Raw genomic sequence first — 16,004 nt, 5'->3', positions numbered from 1 at the left:
CTTCACCGTTGGAATGTTCAATATTTTAATGCCATTCACCTGACACAGTAATCACTGCTATTGTTTTGGAAATGCCAGTCAATATTTTAAGCCACATTTCAGTTTTGTAATCACGTTCATCAGGGAGTCAAAATCAGGCTTTGTGTTTCTTCATGAGGAATGGTCACAGGAGTGTATAAAGTTTGGTTCTGTGATAATTACAAAAAAGTTACAAAATAATGGCTTGATTTGAAAATCTTGATTCATTATATTTTGAGTTATGTGTCACCAGACTTTCAGATTCACCAACCATTTGCATGATCTTCTCTTGAAACGGATGCATCACTTATGAAACATGGTTAAAACCCCTTTTAACTGCAACTTATAATATGCAATACGACATTCAGAAGAAATAAGCAACTTAGTTAAAACCCATTTTAACAGTAACTTATAAGGATGCAACATGACATTCAGCAGAAATATGAAATCATATTAAAACCCCTTTTAACAGTAACTTATAGCAGGCAATATTACATTCTGCAGAACTATGGAACCTGGTTAAAACTATAGCATGCAATATAACATTCATCAGAAAAATGCTTAGTAGAGAGCACTTCAAGAATATATTATTTTTTGAACTGTGTTTTATTAAGAATGCTATCCCACAACAGACCTGCTCTTAAAAAATCATCACATGTGTTATTTTCTTTAGGGCATCAAGCATACAGGGAAAACATAAATGCTCCAACAGCACTGTGTTTCATAGTTTCATGTTTTCCTGTATTCAGGCCAAATTGACCATATGAGAACAAAGACTCCAACACAGCAATGCAGGCATTGTAAAAACAGATGGTCCTTCCCAAAGATCAAGTAATTCCTCATAAATGGTTATATAATAGGCAAAGTGAGATTATTCCAATGCAAGGTCATGGACAAGGTTGAACAGATGAACTTTCTCTTATCTGTATTAAGTCCTGGTATGCTGTCATGCTAGCATTATGCACAATCCTGGAGCTGTCCACATGCTCAAGAGCCATTAAAAGCCCATGCTCTTCTTCACTTAATGTGCTATATGGAGTGCCAGGTCATGGTCAGTTGGAGCCTTAAGCATGTGAATGGAGCAACCCCCCATCACAGACATTCCTTTGTCACTTTATTTGGCTATCTCTACCCGATTACCGTAAATACTGTACAAAACCGTTAGTGTGCATATTATTTACTTTTTTTAAATCCACGTCTCTGTAATCATTGAAAAAGTAATTTAAAAACTATTTAAATTTTATAGAACAAGCACAGGTGGTCATTTTCTAAATAAAACATACCAGTTAGATGACTGCAAACTGGGAGCCATTACTGAATCCCCAAATGATGTGGATATTCTAAAAGGGGCCTTACAGAAACAGCTGCTCAAGCTCAATGCCAAGAAATGTATAGTTATCCCCTTTGGAAAAAACATGTACACATGAATTATCACATAGGTGGCAGGACACTAATAACCGAAAGTGTGATAAGAGACTTAGGGACACAGGTGGACAGTGGTCTCACCTTCGATAACCACATCACCACAACAGTCATGACATCCTTCTATGTGGCATACCTCATCACTAAGGGCTTTTCATGCAGAAAAAAGGAGGTCATTCTCCCACTGTACTCATCCCTCATTAGACCCATTATAGATTACAATGCCCCATTTGGTATGTACCTCTCAAGACATCTGCAACAACTGGAAAGGCCACAGAAATACCTCACTAAAAGAATCACAGGCCTAAAGCTGGTGCCTTATGCTGACCATCTAAAAAACTCTACCTATACTCTGTCACATATCATCTACTCAGAGGTGATCTCTGCTTAACATACAAGGCCATGTCAAACCCAGAGCTGTTGGACATGCTACACTTAAAGAAATCCCAATCCCTCAAAGACACATGCTCCTGGGATCTAAACTTTGTCATCACAATGAACAAAACATGCTGGAGGGATAGGGTCCTGACCCAGAGACTCCCCAGACTCTGGAATAGACTTCCAATACATGTCAAGCAGAGCTCCTCTTTGGCCCTCTTCAAAAGGAACCTTGATGACTGGATAGGAGATAGGAAGTTCACCCCAGGGATCACATCAGTCACCCTGCTAGACAGGGGTCCAGGGAAGTAAACAGTGTGGTAAGAAATATCCAGGGCATTGTTATGGCCAGGCCTGTATAGGCCCAGATTGTTGTAATCATTCTTGGTAAGACATGCCCTTAACAAGCAGGAATCTTTCTTATGTATTTTCTGTCAACACTTTTTAGGGATAAAAAAATTTCCTTTGAATGTTGTAAAAGTAAGAACTATATTCAGTAATGACTGTAAGGAGATGTTTATTATAGTTAACAAATCTAGAGTCTTCGTACTCATACACAGAGGTGTAGCTAGCTATTTTTTTCACCTGGTGCTGCCCTCTCACCCACACATCTGGCAGCCCTCCAGCTCTTCTCCATAGACTTGAGTAGTAAAAAGAAAATAAAAAACGTTTTTTCCTCTCCTTTTAAACTGTAGCAAATAGTTTATTCATAGGTTCATAGGTGAATAATAGGCCATTTTAAACCTAGTCAATAACTAGTGGTCAGAACTGAACCCTGTATCTTTTGCTTGTGAGGTGAAAATCTCAATCATTATGCCACCCCCCCCCCCCCATTATGGCAGTGCCACCCAAGGAGTACTAAGAGTTTAGTTTTGACCTTAAATGCAATAAAATGTTGGTTTGCACAGAAGACTGACTGAGGTCTACCTATCACACCCCCCCCTAACACTTTGCACTTGGGGCAGCTGCCCTCTTCCCCTTACTCTAGCTATACCTCTGCTCAAACATTTAAAAAGATAACCCATTAACCTCATGGTCTTGTGTTATGAACCAGTCGGGTTTTATTGTCTATGTATGCGTTTTTTTTGTTTGAAGAAAGAAACATTCTAATAACAATATTTATTAGTTATCAGAATATTTATCATATATTCTAATGTTTTAAATGTTCTTATAAAATTAGACTGCTTATCAGTTTCATTTCTTTTACTCAGAAGTGTTATTAAAACAGGGTTTCAATTAAAATTGATTTAGCTCATTTGAAAAAGTAGGAACTAGAAAGTTTAGAATGGATTTTCATAGAACTCCATATGTTTGTATTAATAGACCCATTTCAAACAATAAAAATAAAAATAATATGACAATACAGTGGCTGTATATAAGCAGTTTAATGCCCAAAATGCATGTTGCAATATAAATAAAATAAAGGAAACTGATTTTTTTCTTTTCCCTCAGATATGTGATTTTCAAATTATAGATTAAAATTTAGTTTTTCCTGCAGATCCAGCCACTGTAGCATATCTGCCTCCTTACATTACTAAGTAGCTGACAGTTTGTAAAACTGAAATACATAATGCAATAACTTGGATCTTATTATATAGTTTACAGTTCTCTTTTTCTTAAACTACTCCTGTGCTTCTTATTAAGTTTGTGTGATTTTCACTGAGTACATTTTGGAAAAGTCATCAAGTTGGCAGGCATTCATTTCTGATGCTTTGTCTTGTAGTATGAGTGTATCCTGTCAGCTATGGAGCAAGTCCTCATTGCTACTTAAAATAGAACCATCGTGAATATATACTTGGAAGCCTAAATTATATCATTTACATACTTAAATGTCTAAGACCCCCCAGAAAAGTGTTTATAGTTGTTGTTTGTCTTTTGGCTTTTTCCCGGTAAGGGGTCGCCACAGCAGAACTCCGGTCCACTAATGATTGGCAGTAGATTTTTACGAAACGCTGAGGTGCCAGCTCAACCTTCAACAAAGGCACACCCATTTACGCACGCATGTCTTTCGAACGCTACCCAGCCGTGGGGAGGACATACAGACTCCACACAGAAGGCACTCCCAAGCCACGCCGAGAATCGAACAGGAGAACCTCCTTTGTTTATAGTAAAGTGTGTAAATAAGGAGATTTACTTCTTAGCGGACATGACCATATGACACTCTGCTTCTTCATACGGATAGTAAGTCTAACAAGACTGGTGCCCAGAGAATAAGAACATGCTATAATTTTATCTTAGAGCATCCTGAGCTGCAAAGTACAGGTGGTGATAAAGGGGCTGTCAAGTAACTGATATTGTTTACAACTTTGTGCACACAGATATAAAAGTATGCTGGTATTACCTGCTCCAGTTCAGAATGACTTTACATTGTTGACGTGTCATTTTATTGTACTTTAGTGTGTATATCTCATTCTCTAAACCATGTGAACAAACCATTTATATATTTGAAATAAAGCAATCAGTGGACGTGTATTTAAAATTTCTTTTGCTTCTTATTTTAAGCCACATTTCCCTACTAAGGATTAATATAGAATTTACTAAGGTTGTGTGACATGTTTTGACAAATAAGGTTATAGTGTTTTGTATCACTATCATTTAATACCTTAAGTAATAGGATTACCAAAAAAAAAGCACTTTCCAGTCCTTAAAGTGTAAGCAAAAGTAAAATAGAATGGAAGGTAGACAGTCAGACACATGGGTACTAGGAAACACGACCTGATGCTTAATACTATAGTGTCAAAACCCCCTGTAGTAGCTGACACTGCCAAGAAGTTATAAACCCCCCTTGTTGCATAATTTTACACCCCATGCTTACATCTTAAAGCCTAGCTTTGCTTTCATGAAATACTCATTCATAATGGATGTAGGTACATTACATAGAGGAGACAGTCAAGAAATTGTACCAGGAGCTGGCCATATGTTCCTCAGCTGAATCATGTGACCAGTGCTGCCAATGCCATGAAGTCAGTCTCACCAATGCAAAACCATTGAGGTCTTCTGCACTAACTTTGTGGAAGGTCGTGGATGTCAGACTGCAGTTCAAAACAGTGCATAGCTCAGTGCAACATATGCATAATCTGTGCTTTTTGCTTTCCAAAGATTGTTCTAAAATATTGTGGAATCCTAAATTGTTTTTAATTATAAGCTTCTGAATTAAAGTAGAACTACCATGATGGCAAACTTTGATCTGTGTCCTAAGTTGTTTTGAACTTCAGCATATTTCTGTTTCATTTACAAAACAGCCTCTTGATCACAGGTCCTTAGGCCCCTAGGACCCCCCCCCAAAAAACCTGCCTGTATTCCTTGATAGCTAATGACTTGGTAGAATCTGTAGTATATGGCAGAAAAATAAGCAGATACTATGTACTTTCAGAATGTCATTAATCAAAAAGCAAGCATGTTTCCTATTCCTCACACAATTTAATAATTAGTCATTAATTGAACTTTTTTCCTTTGAAGTTACATACAGTTGCATATATTGACTTTTGTGAAACAGAATTTAAAACGAAGGTCATTTAATTGTGCCTGCACGCAATCTCATATACAGCCCTGAAGTATTATACTGTGCTTTGAAGAGCTGTTGGTTCCTTGGTTAAAGGAGCAGCTGTCAGGTTCAAAATCATTTCACCAACTGCTGATGTGATACAAGAAACAGACACAACGGTTATAACCAAGATATCCCTCTATTTCTTTTGGTGTTCAAAAAATGGCCAAGAGCAATTAACTGGTAGCAATCATTCTACAGAATTATAGAACATAAAACATGTTTGCTTTTTGATTTAAAGAGGTTTAAACCTTGTCTGTAATGGTATAGAGTGTGATCATACAGAGATACTGGCATGGTATTAATTCATCAAAACATTAATTTCCTTTCTCTGGATTCCCCTTCTCCAATTCAGAAGCACAGTGTAAACCATATTACTCAGACTATTCACCTGCTCGTCTTGTCATCCATAAGATCTGCACCAGCCATTATCTGGATTTGTTCATCACTGTTGTCATTGGCCTCAATGTTATCACCATGGCGATGGAGCATTATCAACAATCAAAGGTATGTGTTTGTCATTGTATGCAGTGGGAATGCTGGGAAACATTCAGGTAATTGATGAATGCTTCACAAAAGTGAATCGCTTATGGCAAATGCATGCTCACAGTTTGTCAGCTGTGCATGATGTTTTAAGCTGTAATGTACAATACAGTGGTGTATGTTCTGCCAGGTCTGGGAATTGCAGGTTCATATGTCATGATACCAAATACTTTTCAGACCACTCAGACCAGAGAGGGACAGATTCACTTGTAAGACATAACAGATAGTATAATTTTCAAAATGCATGTGTCCATTCTTATAGCGCTTTGTTGCATAAACAGAGAACACAAATCTTCTACTAACAGTGCCATGAATTGGCTGTGTTGGCTGTGTGTTTCTCATTTCATCATCAAAAATAACACCAGAAACAAGTCTGCAATTTCCAGTGGATTGTCCCTACTTCAGAAGTCCTACATAACCCATGTTAACAGTTCAAAAGGAAAGGAAAACTTGATATTTTCAAAGTCATTGCAGCTGTGTGGAAGCTAGCATGTATCAGCAGCATGTACTCTAACCCTAGCCCAATAGCTATAAGTGTGTGTGGAATCTGGCTATACTCTTAAAATCCAACATTTCAGCAGCTGTAAAAATAGGGAATATGGATTTTGTAAGGATAACCCAGTTGTTTAATGTAGCCTTTCCATATTTCATATATCCTTCCTGAGAACTCTGCCTGTCAATATAGTGTTGAATACTAGCTGAGACAAAATGTGATAGGAGGACATTTATCTTTGAACTGCTTTTTAGGTTGTTGTATATTATTTTCATGTTTTCCGAATTTTGACGTGCTGTGCTATTTGCAGTTTTGGTACTAGTGTTCTAACTCATCATTTATTTCAGCTCAAAACTGGTCTGACAAATAAAACTGTTTATTTCCATTACCTATACAACTCACTGTTGCCAAATAAAATTTTCATTAGGTGACATTTACCTAGATTTATGAGCTGGATGATATAGATTCCCAAAGGCAAATTTACTCATGTGCTTGGTTTTTAAACAGAAATGTCTGTTTTAGCAAGAGGTGAACACGGAACTCCACAGTGAGGCTGAGGTGGTCATCATTCATACTGCTATCAGGGGCGGTTTAGTTTTTACATCCCTAAACATACTCTTCAGGGGTGGTGGCTCAGTGGACGCTAATTCCTTACTGTCCACTAGGGTTACTTTCACAGGAAATACACCCTACAACATGCCTGTCAACCTTCGTCTAAGGAAGTCAGTTTCTGGAAGAAGTAAGCAATCATTGCTTCTTCACTCCATTACTCTCTCAACATGTTTCTCCAGTGCATGGACCTTTACTTGACCCCAAGTCAGGGTCAGGGTTCCATCCCTGTATTTTGTGGAGTGAAAAGCAGGTTTTATTATGGCAACTTTGAAAGGTTGAAAGATTATTTTCAGTGCAATTATTTTTCTCATGTTAATGTTGAATATATGTGATGAGGGAGAATTGCCACTGATTATGCAGTCAGTTGTCACATTTGAAATACCTCATATGTAATGTCTCGTTTGGATGTTGTCAGTGTATTAGTATATCAGCGCTGGCTATGTCACAGTTTCTCTGCATTGTTGTCAAGTCACAGGACTTAGGAAAGAGGGAAAAGGTGAATTTTGTGTTTTTCATGTACTGTCTTTTCTCTCTGAGTTTGTGTGATTACAGGGTATGGAGGCAGGGCTACTCATGACCTCCTGCAGTCAAACTGGACCTGAACTTCCATAATCCACCTGCAGTAAGATCAGAACTGACCCCCCCCCCAACCTGCAGTTAGACTAGGCCTAAACTTCCAACTTGGACCTCTGTTCCCTGATCGCAAGGAAAATTGTAGAATGAGAGAAAAAAGGTCGCCTAATACAAAAATCACACTGTGCTAAATAAATTAGAATAAACAGCACAATACAAATGTAAATGATACATTTTATATCATGCTTCTTCTCAATTAAAAATAATCAAAAATAGCCTTCCAAAAATAGTAAGAAATGCTGACCATGGCGAGTTCTTCATTCCTCTCAAAGAAATACAGTTACAAGTTCTACTGCTCCTACCCTAAAGTATATAATTAGAAAGTACACATAATTATGAAAAACAAAAATAATAAACGTGAATAAATGCATATGTGGGAAGGAAGTGTTAGATCTGTATAATACCCAGCACTGTAAAAGTAAGAACTACTTTGGCTTATGATTTTACTATTTATCATGAAACTTTTGTGTGCTCCTATACTCCAAGAGTGTTGGATGCTATACAGTTACATACATCTAACACCTTACCACACATATTTCATATAGGGTCTACTTACCATAATCAAAATACCCACACATCACTGTCACTTACATCAACACAAAAATAAATAGAAGTCAACGTACAACAGATTATGCTCTGGGAAACAACCTCAGAGCATGGAAGAGTACAACAATGTCATGTATACTAACGCCAAGATCGCAAAATCCCTAGGGAAGAGGATATATTCCCCAAAACTTGCCAGTCACACACACCTGTCACATCATACTGGTGATGGACTACATTGGCAAACAGGTCGGAGGAGACCGATCAACTAAGTTGATGTATGCAGATGGTGTGGCATTACAAGCAGACTGAGCAAGAACTTCAGCAAAGGATAGGGGAATGGAATGCAAAAAGTGAAGGCACACTGGATGAAATTGAGTACAGATACGATAGTTGTAATGGTAGCAAATGGAGGGAAATCACAAGAAGCTGGAGGATGAGATAGAAGGGAAAATAGTAGAACAAGTTTTCAGTTTCAAGTATCTGAGAGGGTTGGTTCAGGAGAAGGGAAGTCAGAATGAGGAGGTCAAAAGTTGAAATTAGAGGGGCTACAACCAAATGGGACAGGGTTATGGGTAGTTTATGACAGAAAAATGCTAAAGAAACTAAAGATTAAGTTGTAAAAAACAGTGCTGTGACCAGAACTACTACATGGTACAGAAACCTGAGCAGTAAAGGCAGAGCAGTGTAAGAAGCTAGCGGTGATGGGAAGGAAGTGCCTGAGATAGGTGGTCGGATGCACACTGTAGGACAGGAAGCGCCTGAGATAGGTGGTCGGATGCACACTGTAGGACAGGAAGTGCCTGAGATAGGTGGTCGGATACACACTGTAGGACAGATAAAGAAATAAGGGCATCGTGCCAGACGTCCAAGTAGCTGTAGTTGCAGAGAAGGTAAAAGAGAGCACGTTACAGTGGTTCAGGTGCATTTGCAGGAAAGTGGAAGACAATCTGTTGAAGAACATTTGGTTCAGACAGCAAGAAGACAAGAGGAAGTGAAGGCATCCAGCAAAGAGATGAATAGATTGTGTTAGGGAAGACCTGCAATAGTCAGGCATGATGGTCAAAGATGGTAGGGAAGTGTCACTGAATCAAGAGTGATGGCAGCAGTTGATGCCACAATAAAATGATGTGGAAAATGGGAAAACGGGGAATAATTTATGGCTAACATAAAAGTACAAAAACAGCAGACCAGTCATGTTAAATCAGACAGGCTATGTCTCACACCCATACCTCCCTGGATATCTCTAGCACTTAACATGAGCATGGAAGTCTTTCAGTAGGACTATAGAACCAGTTGGTAATACTATCAAACCCGCTGTCTCTAGAAAGAACAGATACTCCAGTAGCTGTTAGACATATATGCAGAGACAACAGGGACAGGCCTCCTTTCTACAACTTGTAGGAACATTATTGACTGCTCCTTATCTACTAGAACACACCCTATGTGTATGCAGTGTAGCTTAGAGCTTGTTAATATCTCAGCACCCACCTGTGGTCTATCCTGAGAATCATTTCTAGACTAGAAGATGGACCATCCTTGCAAGAAAAGTATGGCTCCAATACTGCGGCTGTAGGTAGATGTATATTTTCCACCCCAGGACAAATTTTTCACTTTTTGTAGCAATGGGGTGATGTTACACATCTTAGAAGAAAATTTCCATTTGCATGGTGTTCTCCAGCCTGTTCATCTTCTGCCTGCAACTTGACAGACATCACACCTAGTCCTTATGGGTGGTGATCACACATGGTTGATTATATACAAACTTTTACATATTTTTACACACACACACACACACACACACACATGTATATATATATATATATATATATATATATATATATATATATTATATATGGGTCTACTTCATAAGATCGACAGACCATTTGATCGACATTCATTTGGTTGACAGCTCATTTGGTCGACAACCAGTATTCAAGGCACTTATCAGGGATTTGCCCCCTCCCCAATGCTGTGCGACCCTGGAGTTGATATATATAGTTGGGGGTGTGGGGGGCTGCCCCCCACCTAATTTTGTTTAAAATGTGTAGTTTTTCTTGTATTTTCATGCTTTTAAACAGAAATAAGTGGGGTGCTTCTCCCCCCACACCCCCCAATGTGGGGGGCTATGCCCCCACACCCCCCTAACTATATATATATATATATATATATATATATATATATATATATATATATATATATATGTATCAACTCCAGGGTCGCACAACATTGGGGAGGGGGGCAAATCTCTGTTAAGTGCCTTGAATACTGGTTGTCGACCAAATGAGCTGTCGACCAAATTAATTTAGATCAAATGGTCTGTCGAACATATGAAGTAGACCCATATATATATATATATATATATATATATATATATATATATATATATATATAAGGGTCTATGTGAGATGATCGAGTTTTCAGAAACTCAAATATCAAAAAAAAAAAAAAAAAAAAAAAACAATACACAAAAATCTACCTTTTATTTTATGTTTTTGCAGGAGGGCAAGCCCCCCCCTGCACTCCCCATTATCTATACCAACTTCAAGATCACACTACAGTGAGGGAAAGGGTAAATTTCCTGATCCGCACTGTACCACGATCTCCTTCAAAATCTTAGAGTTTTCAAAAACTCAATCATATGGTCTCGAGCATATGAACTTTACCAACCAACTATACTCACCTACTTAACCCTGCTTGTGTATCTCCTCATCTGGGTAACCAAAGTACCCCCCTAGATTGAAAGCCAAGTTAAACTAAGATTGTATGTCAAACAATATTATATCTTCTCCTACATGTATATGTTAGTGTTGTGATACTTGCTAGGTGTCCAATTTAAACTGCCATATCAGCCAGCAGCCATATCCCCCCCCCCCCCTGCTTGCTTTTCTTGTACTCCATTTCCTCTTTCCCTAAGTCATCCCAACCTTTTCAGTATTTCTAACTCCCTCAAGCCTTTCGCTTCTAAATTACTTTTTCTTTTTTTCTTCTTCCAACCATCTACTGTGGTCTCCACTCTGTATAATTACAGGTTTAGACCAGTAGATGGCTGTCTTCACCCACTTCTAATTTCACTTACTTCTCTACTTTCCACTTACTATAAACTATTTACTCTTACTTCACTCTTACTGCACTACCTTCCAATTACTATAGACATTTAACCCTAGTATCTAGCTCTCTTCTTCTTCATCTCTAGTCCTATACAAGCCCTTATTCTCCCTTTTGCCTCTCAATTTTTCCTTTCCTTACACTCACAACCACTGCCTTTTTACTTAAATTCCCTTGGTCTTACCTTCTACTATACTGATAGTTTTTCTCCCTGCTATTATCTTCCTTTGGGTCTGCCCCACTCCGTTCGCCCTGTGGGCTCAATCCAGAGAGCTTCCTAAATGAAATAAAGCATGTGACTGGTCACCAATGTCTCATCTTCAACTTGATGAAGCAGTGACCTACTTTAACACTAAATGTCTTCAAATCCTAGATTACCACGCCCCCTATCGCTCTTCCCGAATAATAACCAAAATTGCCCCCTGGCTCATGAAACAAACTAGGGAAAAGATCCTACTTAGAAATAAAATCTGGGCTAAATGGAGAGCCTCCAAATGTCCATCAGATCACCTTTATTTTAAACAGTTAAGAAATGCCACCAAGAAAGATATTCTTAGAGACAAAAAAGACTATTACCTTCACTTCCAACAAACCCATCAACAAAAAACACAAAAATACTGGTCAGACATAAACAAACCTCTTCATACAGGGCTCTCTACAACTCCTGCCCCTGCAGGATTCAACCATAATAACTCCAACCAGATTCCTGATGCCTTTAATAACTACTTTACTGAAGCCATTCAAACCCAAACCAATACTCTACCACCTATTGCCACTTCCCCATTAAATACCACTAAGACTCCTTCTCCTACCTTTCAAATGCAACCTGTACCTACATCCCTCATCTGCAACCTCCTTCAAAAACTAAAACCTTGCACCCCTTCTGCTTACTGTCTGCCAGCTGAATACCTGCAAATTGCAGCAAAGGCCATAGCCTATCCCATCTCCATCCTTATAAATAGAACTATTTTAGAAAGCAAAATCCCTGCCATATGGGAAGTATCCCACATCATCCCTCTTCATAAAGGTGGGTCATCTACTGAGCTCTCCAACTTTCGGCCTATTGCCTTACTCTCTCCAATAGGTAAGATAATGGAAAAATGCATTCACAGACAACTACTTAACCACCTTCTCCAAAATAATCTACTTGCCAACTGCCAACAGGGCTTTAGGCCATTCCATAGCATAACCACTGCCCTGCTATCCTTTTCTGACTCCATAAATAAAAGTCGTAACAATAACACTTTTTCCTCTGCACTATTTATTGACCTTTCAAAAGCCTTTGATATGGTGAACCATAACATACTTATAGACATACTAAAAGCGCAATCACTTGATCCACAAGCATTACAATGGTTTAAGTCCTAACTGGAAAACAGACAGCAAGCAGTACTTTGGGATAATAATCTTTCCACATCCCTCCTGGTGAACATTGGAGTACCCCAAGGCTCTATCTTAGGACCTCTACTCTTTTCATTGTTTATTAACAATCTACATACCAAAATTCCTCAAGCCACCTGCACATAGATTTGTGTAACTTGAGCACTAATCCAGGCATTATCTAAAGTATTCAATTGTATTTATTACTGCTTGGTAGTAACTTGATTAAAATGTAGCTATCATTCTAAGCCTTTTGGATTAAGCACTTGGGCTTCAGACCAGTTGTTTTATATTAGGAAGGTTTGTGGCATGCACTGTGGTGGCAGGACAGGTAGCTTTCATCCTTCTAAGTTGGGAACTGCTGATTGAGAGCCCAGTGTCTGTTATTCTTAAAGTGTATTAGTTCTGGTTTAAGCACTTGGGCTTCAGGCCAGTTATTTTACATTAAGAAGGTTCGTGGTCTGCACTCTTGTGGGAGAAGAGGCTGGACTCTGCCCTTCTGAGCTGGGAATTTCTGGTTAAAGGTTTATAGTGCATGAATATTTGAACTGTATCTTACTGAAATTGGTACACCTTGTTTGCTGTAGCATAGACTAGATCCAGGCCTGCTGAATCTAGCTTTGTTTATATGCTTGTTGTTTGTTTGCTTGTTATTTCCCTGGAACGCTAATTCCACCTAATACACGGCTTCTCAGCGCTTCGGTGGATCACTAGTGATATCAGCATTGCTTACTGTACTTATTTCCTTGTTTCACTTGAAAGAAAGTTACTGTTTGTCATTTTTGCATTTAAGTTACCTGTAACACATTGCACGTAAGTTACCTGGCACTTGCTCGCTAAAGCAATTATATAAGTCAGCACTAAAAATTAAAAGCACTACACCCTCACTCCCCACTGGCCCTTGTTTTCAATTATTAAGGAATTCCCAATATTATTCTAGCATGTCCAAAGGTCAGTTGTCAATCTCCTCTCCAGTCCAGCTGGTGAATCTGGGAATCTTGAGGCAATGTTTTAACTGCCTCATGTACACAGACAACCCTCTTCTCCTCCCAACAAATTCCAACACATGAGAGAGATGCAACCATATAGCCAAACTGGAGGCTAAGCTCTCTCAGCTCAGTACTGGCATAACCAGTCAGGAGGAGAAGGAAACCACACTCACTACAATTCCAGTCTCACATAGACCTACCACGACAGCAAACCAAGCACATAATCACACAAAAACATACTCGGAGGCTCTAAATAAAGATCTGCCTAAGCAGCAGAGACCTCCAAAGCAGACACCCAAGCAACCGCTACTCCAAAACAAAACACGTGCAACACATATCTCACAAAGCCAGTGTGCCGAACAGTCACAGCCCTTAAGACTAAACAACACACCTGATACACTTGTAATAGGTGACTCTATCGTCAGGCACACTGACGTCCCGCTCACCAGGCTGAACAAGGAGAGGGTCACGGTGAGCAGCCTGTCGGGCGCTAGGATCCACCACATAACACAAGCACTCAGGTCACTCCAAGGCAAGTACAAATATGACTCAGTCATTGTCCATGCTGGTGTGAATGATCTGAGACGTACCTCCCTGGACTACATGAAAAGAGACATAAAGGAGCTCTCTGAGCATGTAGCCCAGGCCGGTATGACCCTGACCTTGAGTAGAATCTTACCCTCACCAAGAATGATGCCACAATATGAAGACAAGATGATCAATTTCAACAATTGGCTTAAGTACTGGTGTCATTCAAAGGGGATCCAATGCCTGTCAGCTTGGGATGATATGCTCGACAAGCCACAATGCTTCGCTAGGGACAGCTTGCACCTGTCACCCCTGGGCTTTCGGATATTGGCAAAGGCTCTTGCTACCCCCATAGTGCCTTTTTTAGGCAAGGCTCAAAAGACAAACCCACCTCCATAGGTATCACAAGGGATAACAAACTAAGAGTAATGCTACTCAACGCCAGAAGTCTAAACCTCAAGATGCATGCACTCAAAACTCTCCTTAGCATGGAGAACATCGATATCTGTGCAGTAACAGAAATCTGGTTCAGGGCTCCCGAGAGCACCCCAGCACTACCAGGTTATACCTCATATCATGCTTTTCGGCCCCAAAACTTGGACAGAACCACAAAAGGAGGGGGAGTATCGATATTCATCAAAGATACCCACACCTCCAGGTTGGTGGCAAAGCACAAAGCATCAGAGACTATCCATGTGCAACTAACAGTGAGTAAAACTGCCTTCCAGTTTATAGCCTGCTACAGACCACCCTCCCAAACCCAGGAACCCCACTCAGCCTTTCTGAGAACACTGGAAAATATGAAGGTCTCTCCAAACACCATTATATTGGGTGACTTCAACTACCCAAACATAGACTGGGAGCATTACTCTAGCTCCAACACCCTAGCCCAAAGGTTCCTAGAATTTATAAACTCAAATGCTATGGAACAACTTGTTACCACTCCCACAAGAGGGGAAAACATACTGGACCTGATCATCACCAACATGGGGACTGTATGCTCCAGACCAGAAGTGTATCCCTCACTGGTAAGATCAGACCATAAACTAATCTCACTGGATATTCACATCCCTACCCCACCCCCTGCCCAGAAAACCACAGTGAAAAACTTCTCTAAAGCAAATTTCACACTCCTCAAAACCGAGGTGGAATCCTTCAAAGCCCCAGGGCCTGTGGAAAATACGGCCCAGACCGCAGAATCCTTTATAAACGCATTCTATGAACACCTTCAGGAATGCATGGATCATGCGATCCCAAATAAAACCAAGACCCAATCCTCCAAAGGCAGACATCCTGTCTGGTGGACCCCAGCCATAAACAAACTATACAATAGAAGGAGGAAGCTACTAAATGATAGAGCAAAATCCCAAAAGGGAAGGCATCACTGATCAGTATTAGCAAAAAACTACGGGCACTCATAAAATTGTCTAAGGCCAGCTTCGAGAGAAAAATTGCACAGGACACTAAGGATAATCACAAGGCTTTCTTTAGTTATGTTAGGAACCTGGGTGGTAATTCCCAGATATGCTCAGAATTAGTCCAAAATGACAAAAAAATGCACTGAACCCACAGACATTGCCAACATCCTAGCTGACAGGTTCAGGGCAAACCCCCCCCCCTCCCCACCAAAAGGGCAAATATCTATCCCAGCAGAGTGCTGCCCCCCTGACATCTCAGATGCTCAGGTAAGAGCCGCCCTCTCCAAAGCAAAAAACACAGCATCAATGGGACCAGACGGTGTCCCGGGCTGTGTCCTACATGAACTCCAAGAAGAGCTAAACCCAAACATAAAACTACTGTTCAGTCTCAGCCT

The 16,004-nt window shown here is 39.8% G+C and overlaps 1 protein-coding gene across 3 annotated transcripts in view; it reads left to right on the top strand.

Moving 5' to 3' along the window:
• LOC122817286 (voltage-dependent T-type calcium channel subunit alpha-1G-like) overlaps positions 1-16,004 on the top strand; it is a 1,023,270-nt gene that overhangs the window by 736,726 nt on the left and 270,540 nt on the right. For all 3 annotated transcript variants that reach the window (XM_044090511.1, XM_044090510.1, XM_044090512.1), the window contains exon 21: positions 5,718-5,869. In XM_044090511.1, the coding sequence (XP_043946446.1) occupies positions 5,718-5,869 (152 nt within the window). The remainder of the gene's footprint in view (positions 1-5,717; positions 5,870-16,004) is intronic.

This window comes from Protopterus annectens, chromosome 12.part0 (genome assembly GCF_019279795.1).
Source record: "Protopterus annectens isolate FY-2018-M chromosome 12.part0, PAN1.0, whole genome shotgun sequence".
NCBI lineage: Eukaryota > Metazoa > Chordata > Ceratodontiformes > Protopteridae > Protopterus > Protopterus annectens.
This window is presented reverse-complemented; position numbering and strand designations above follow the sequence as displayed.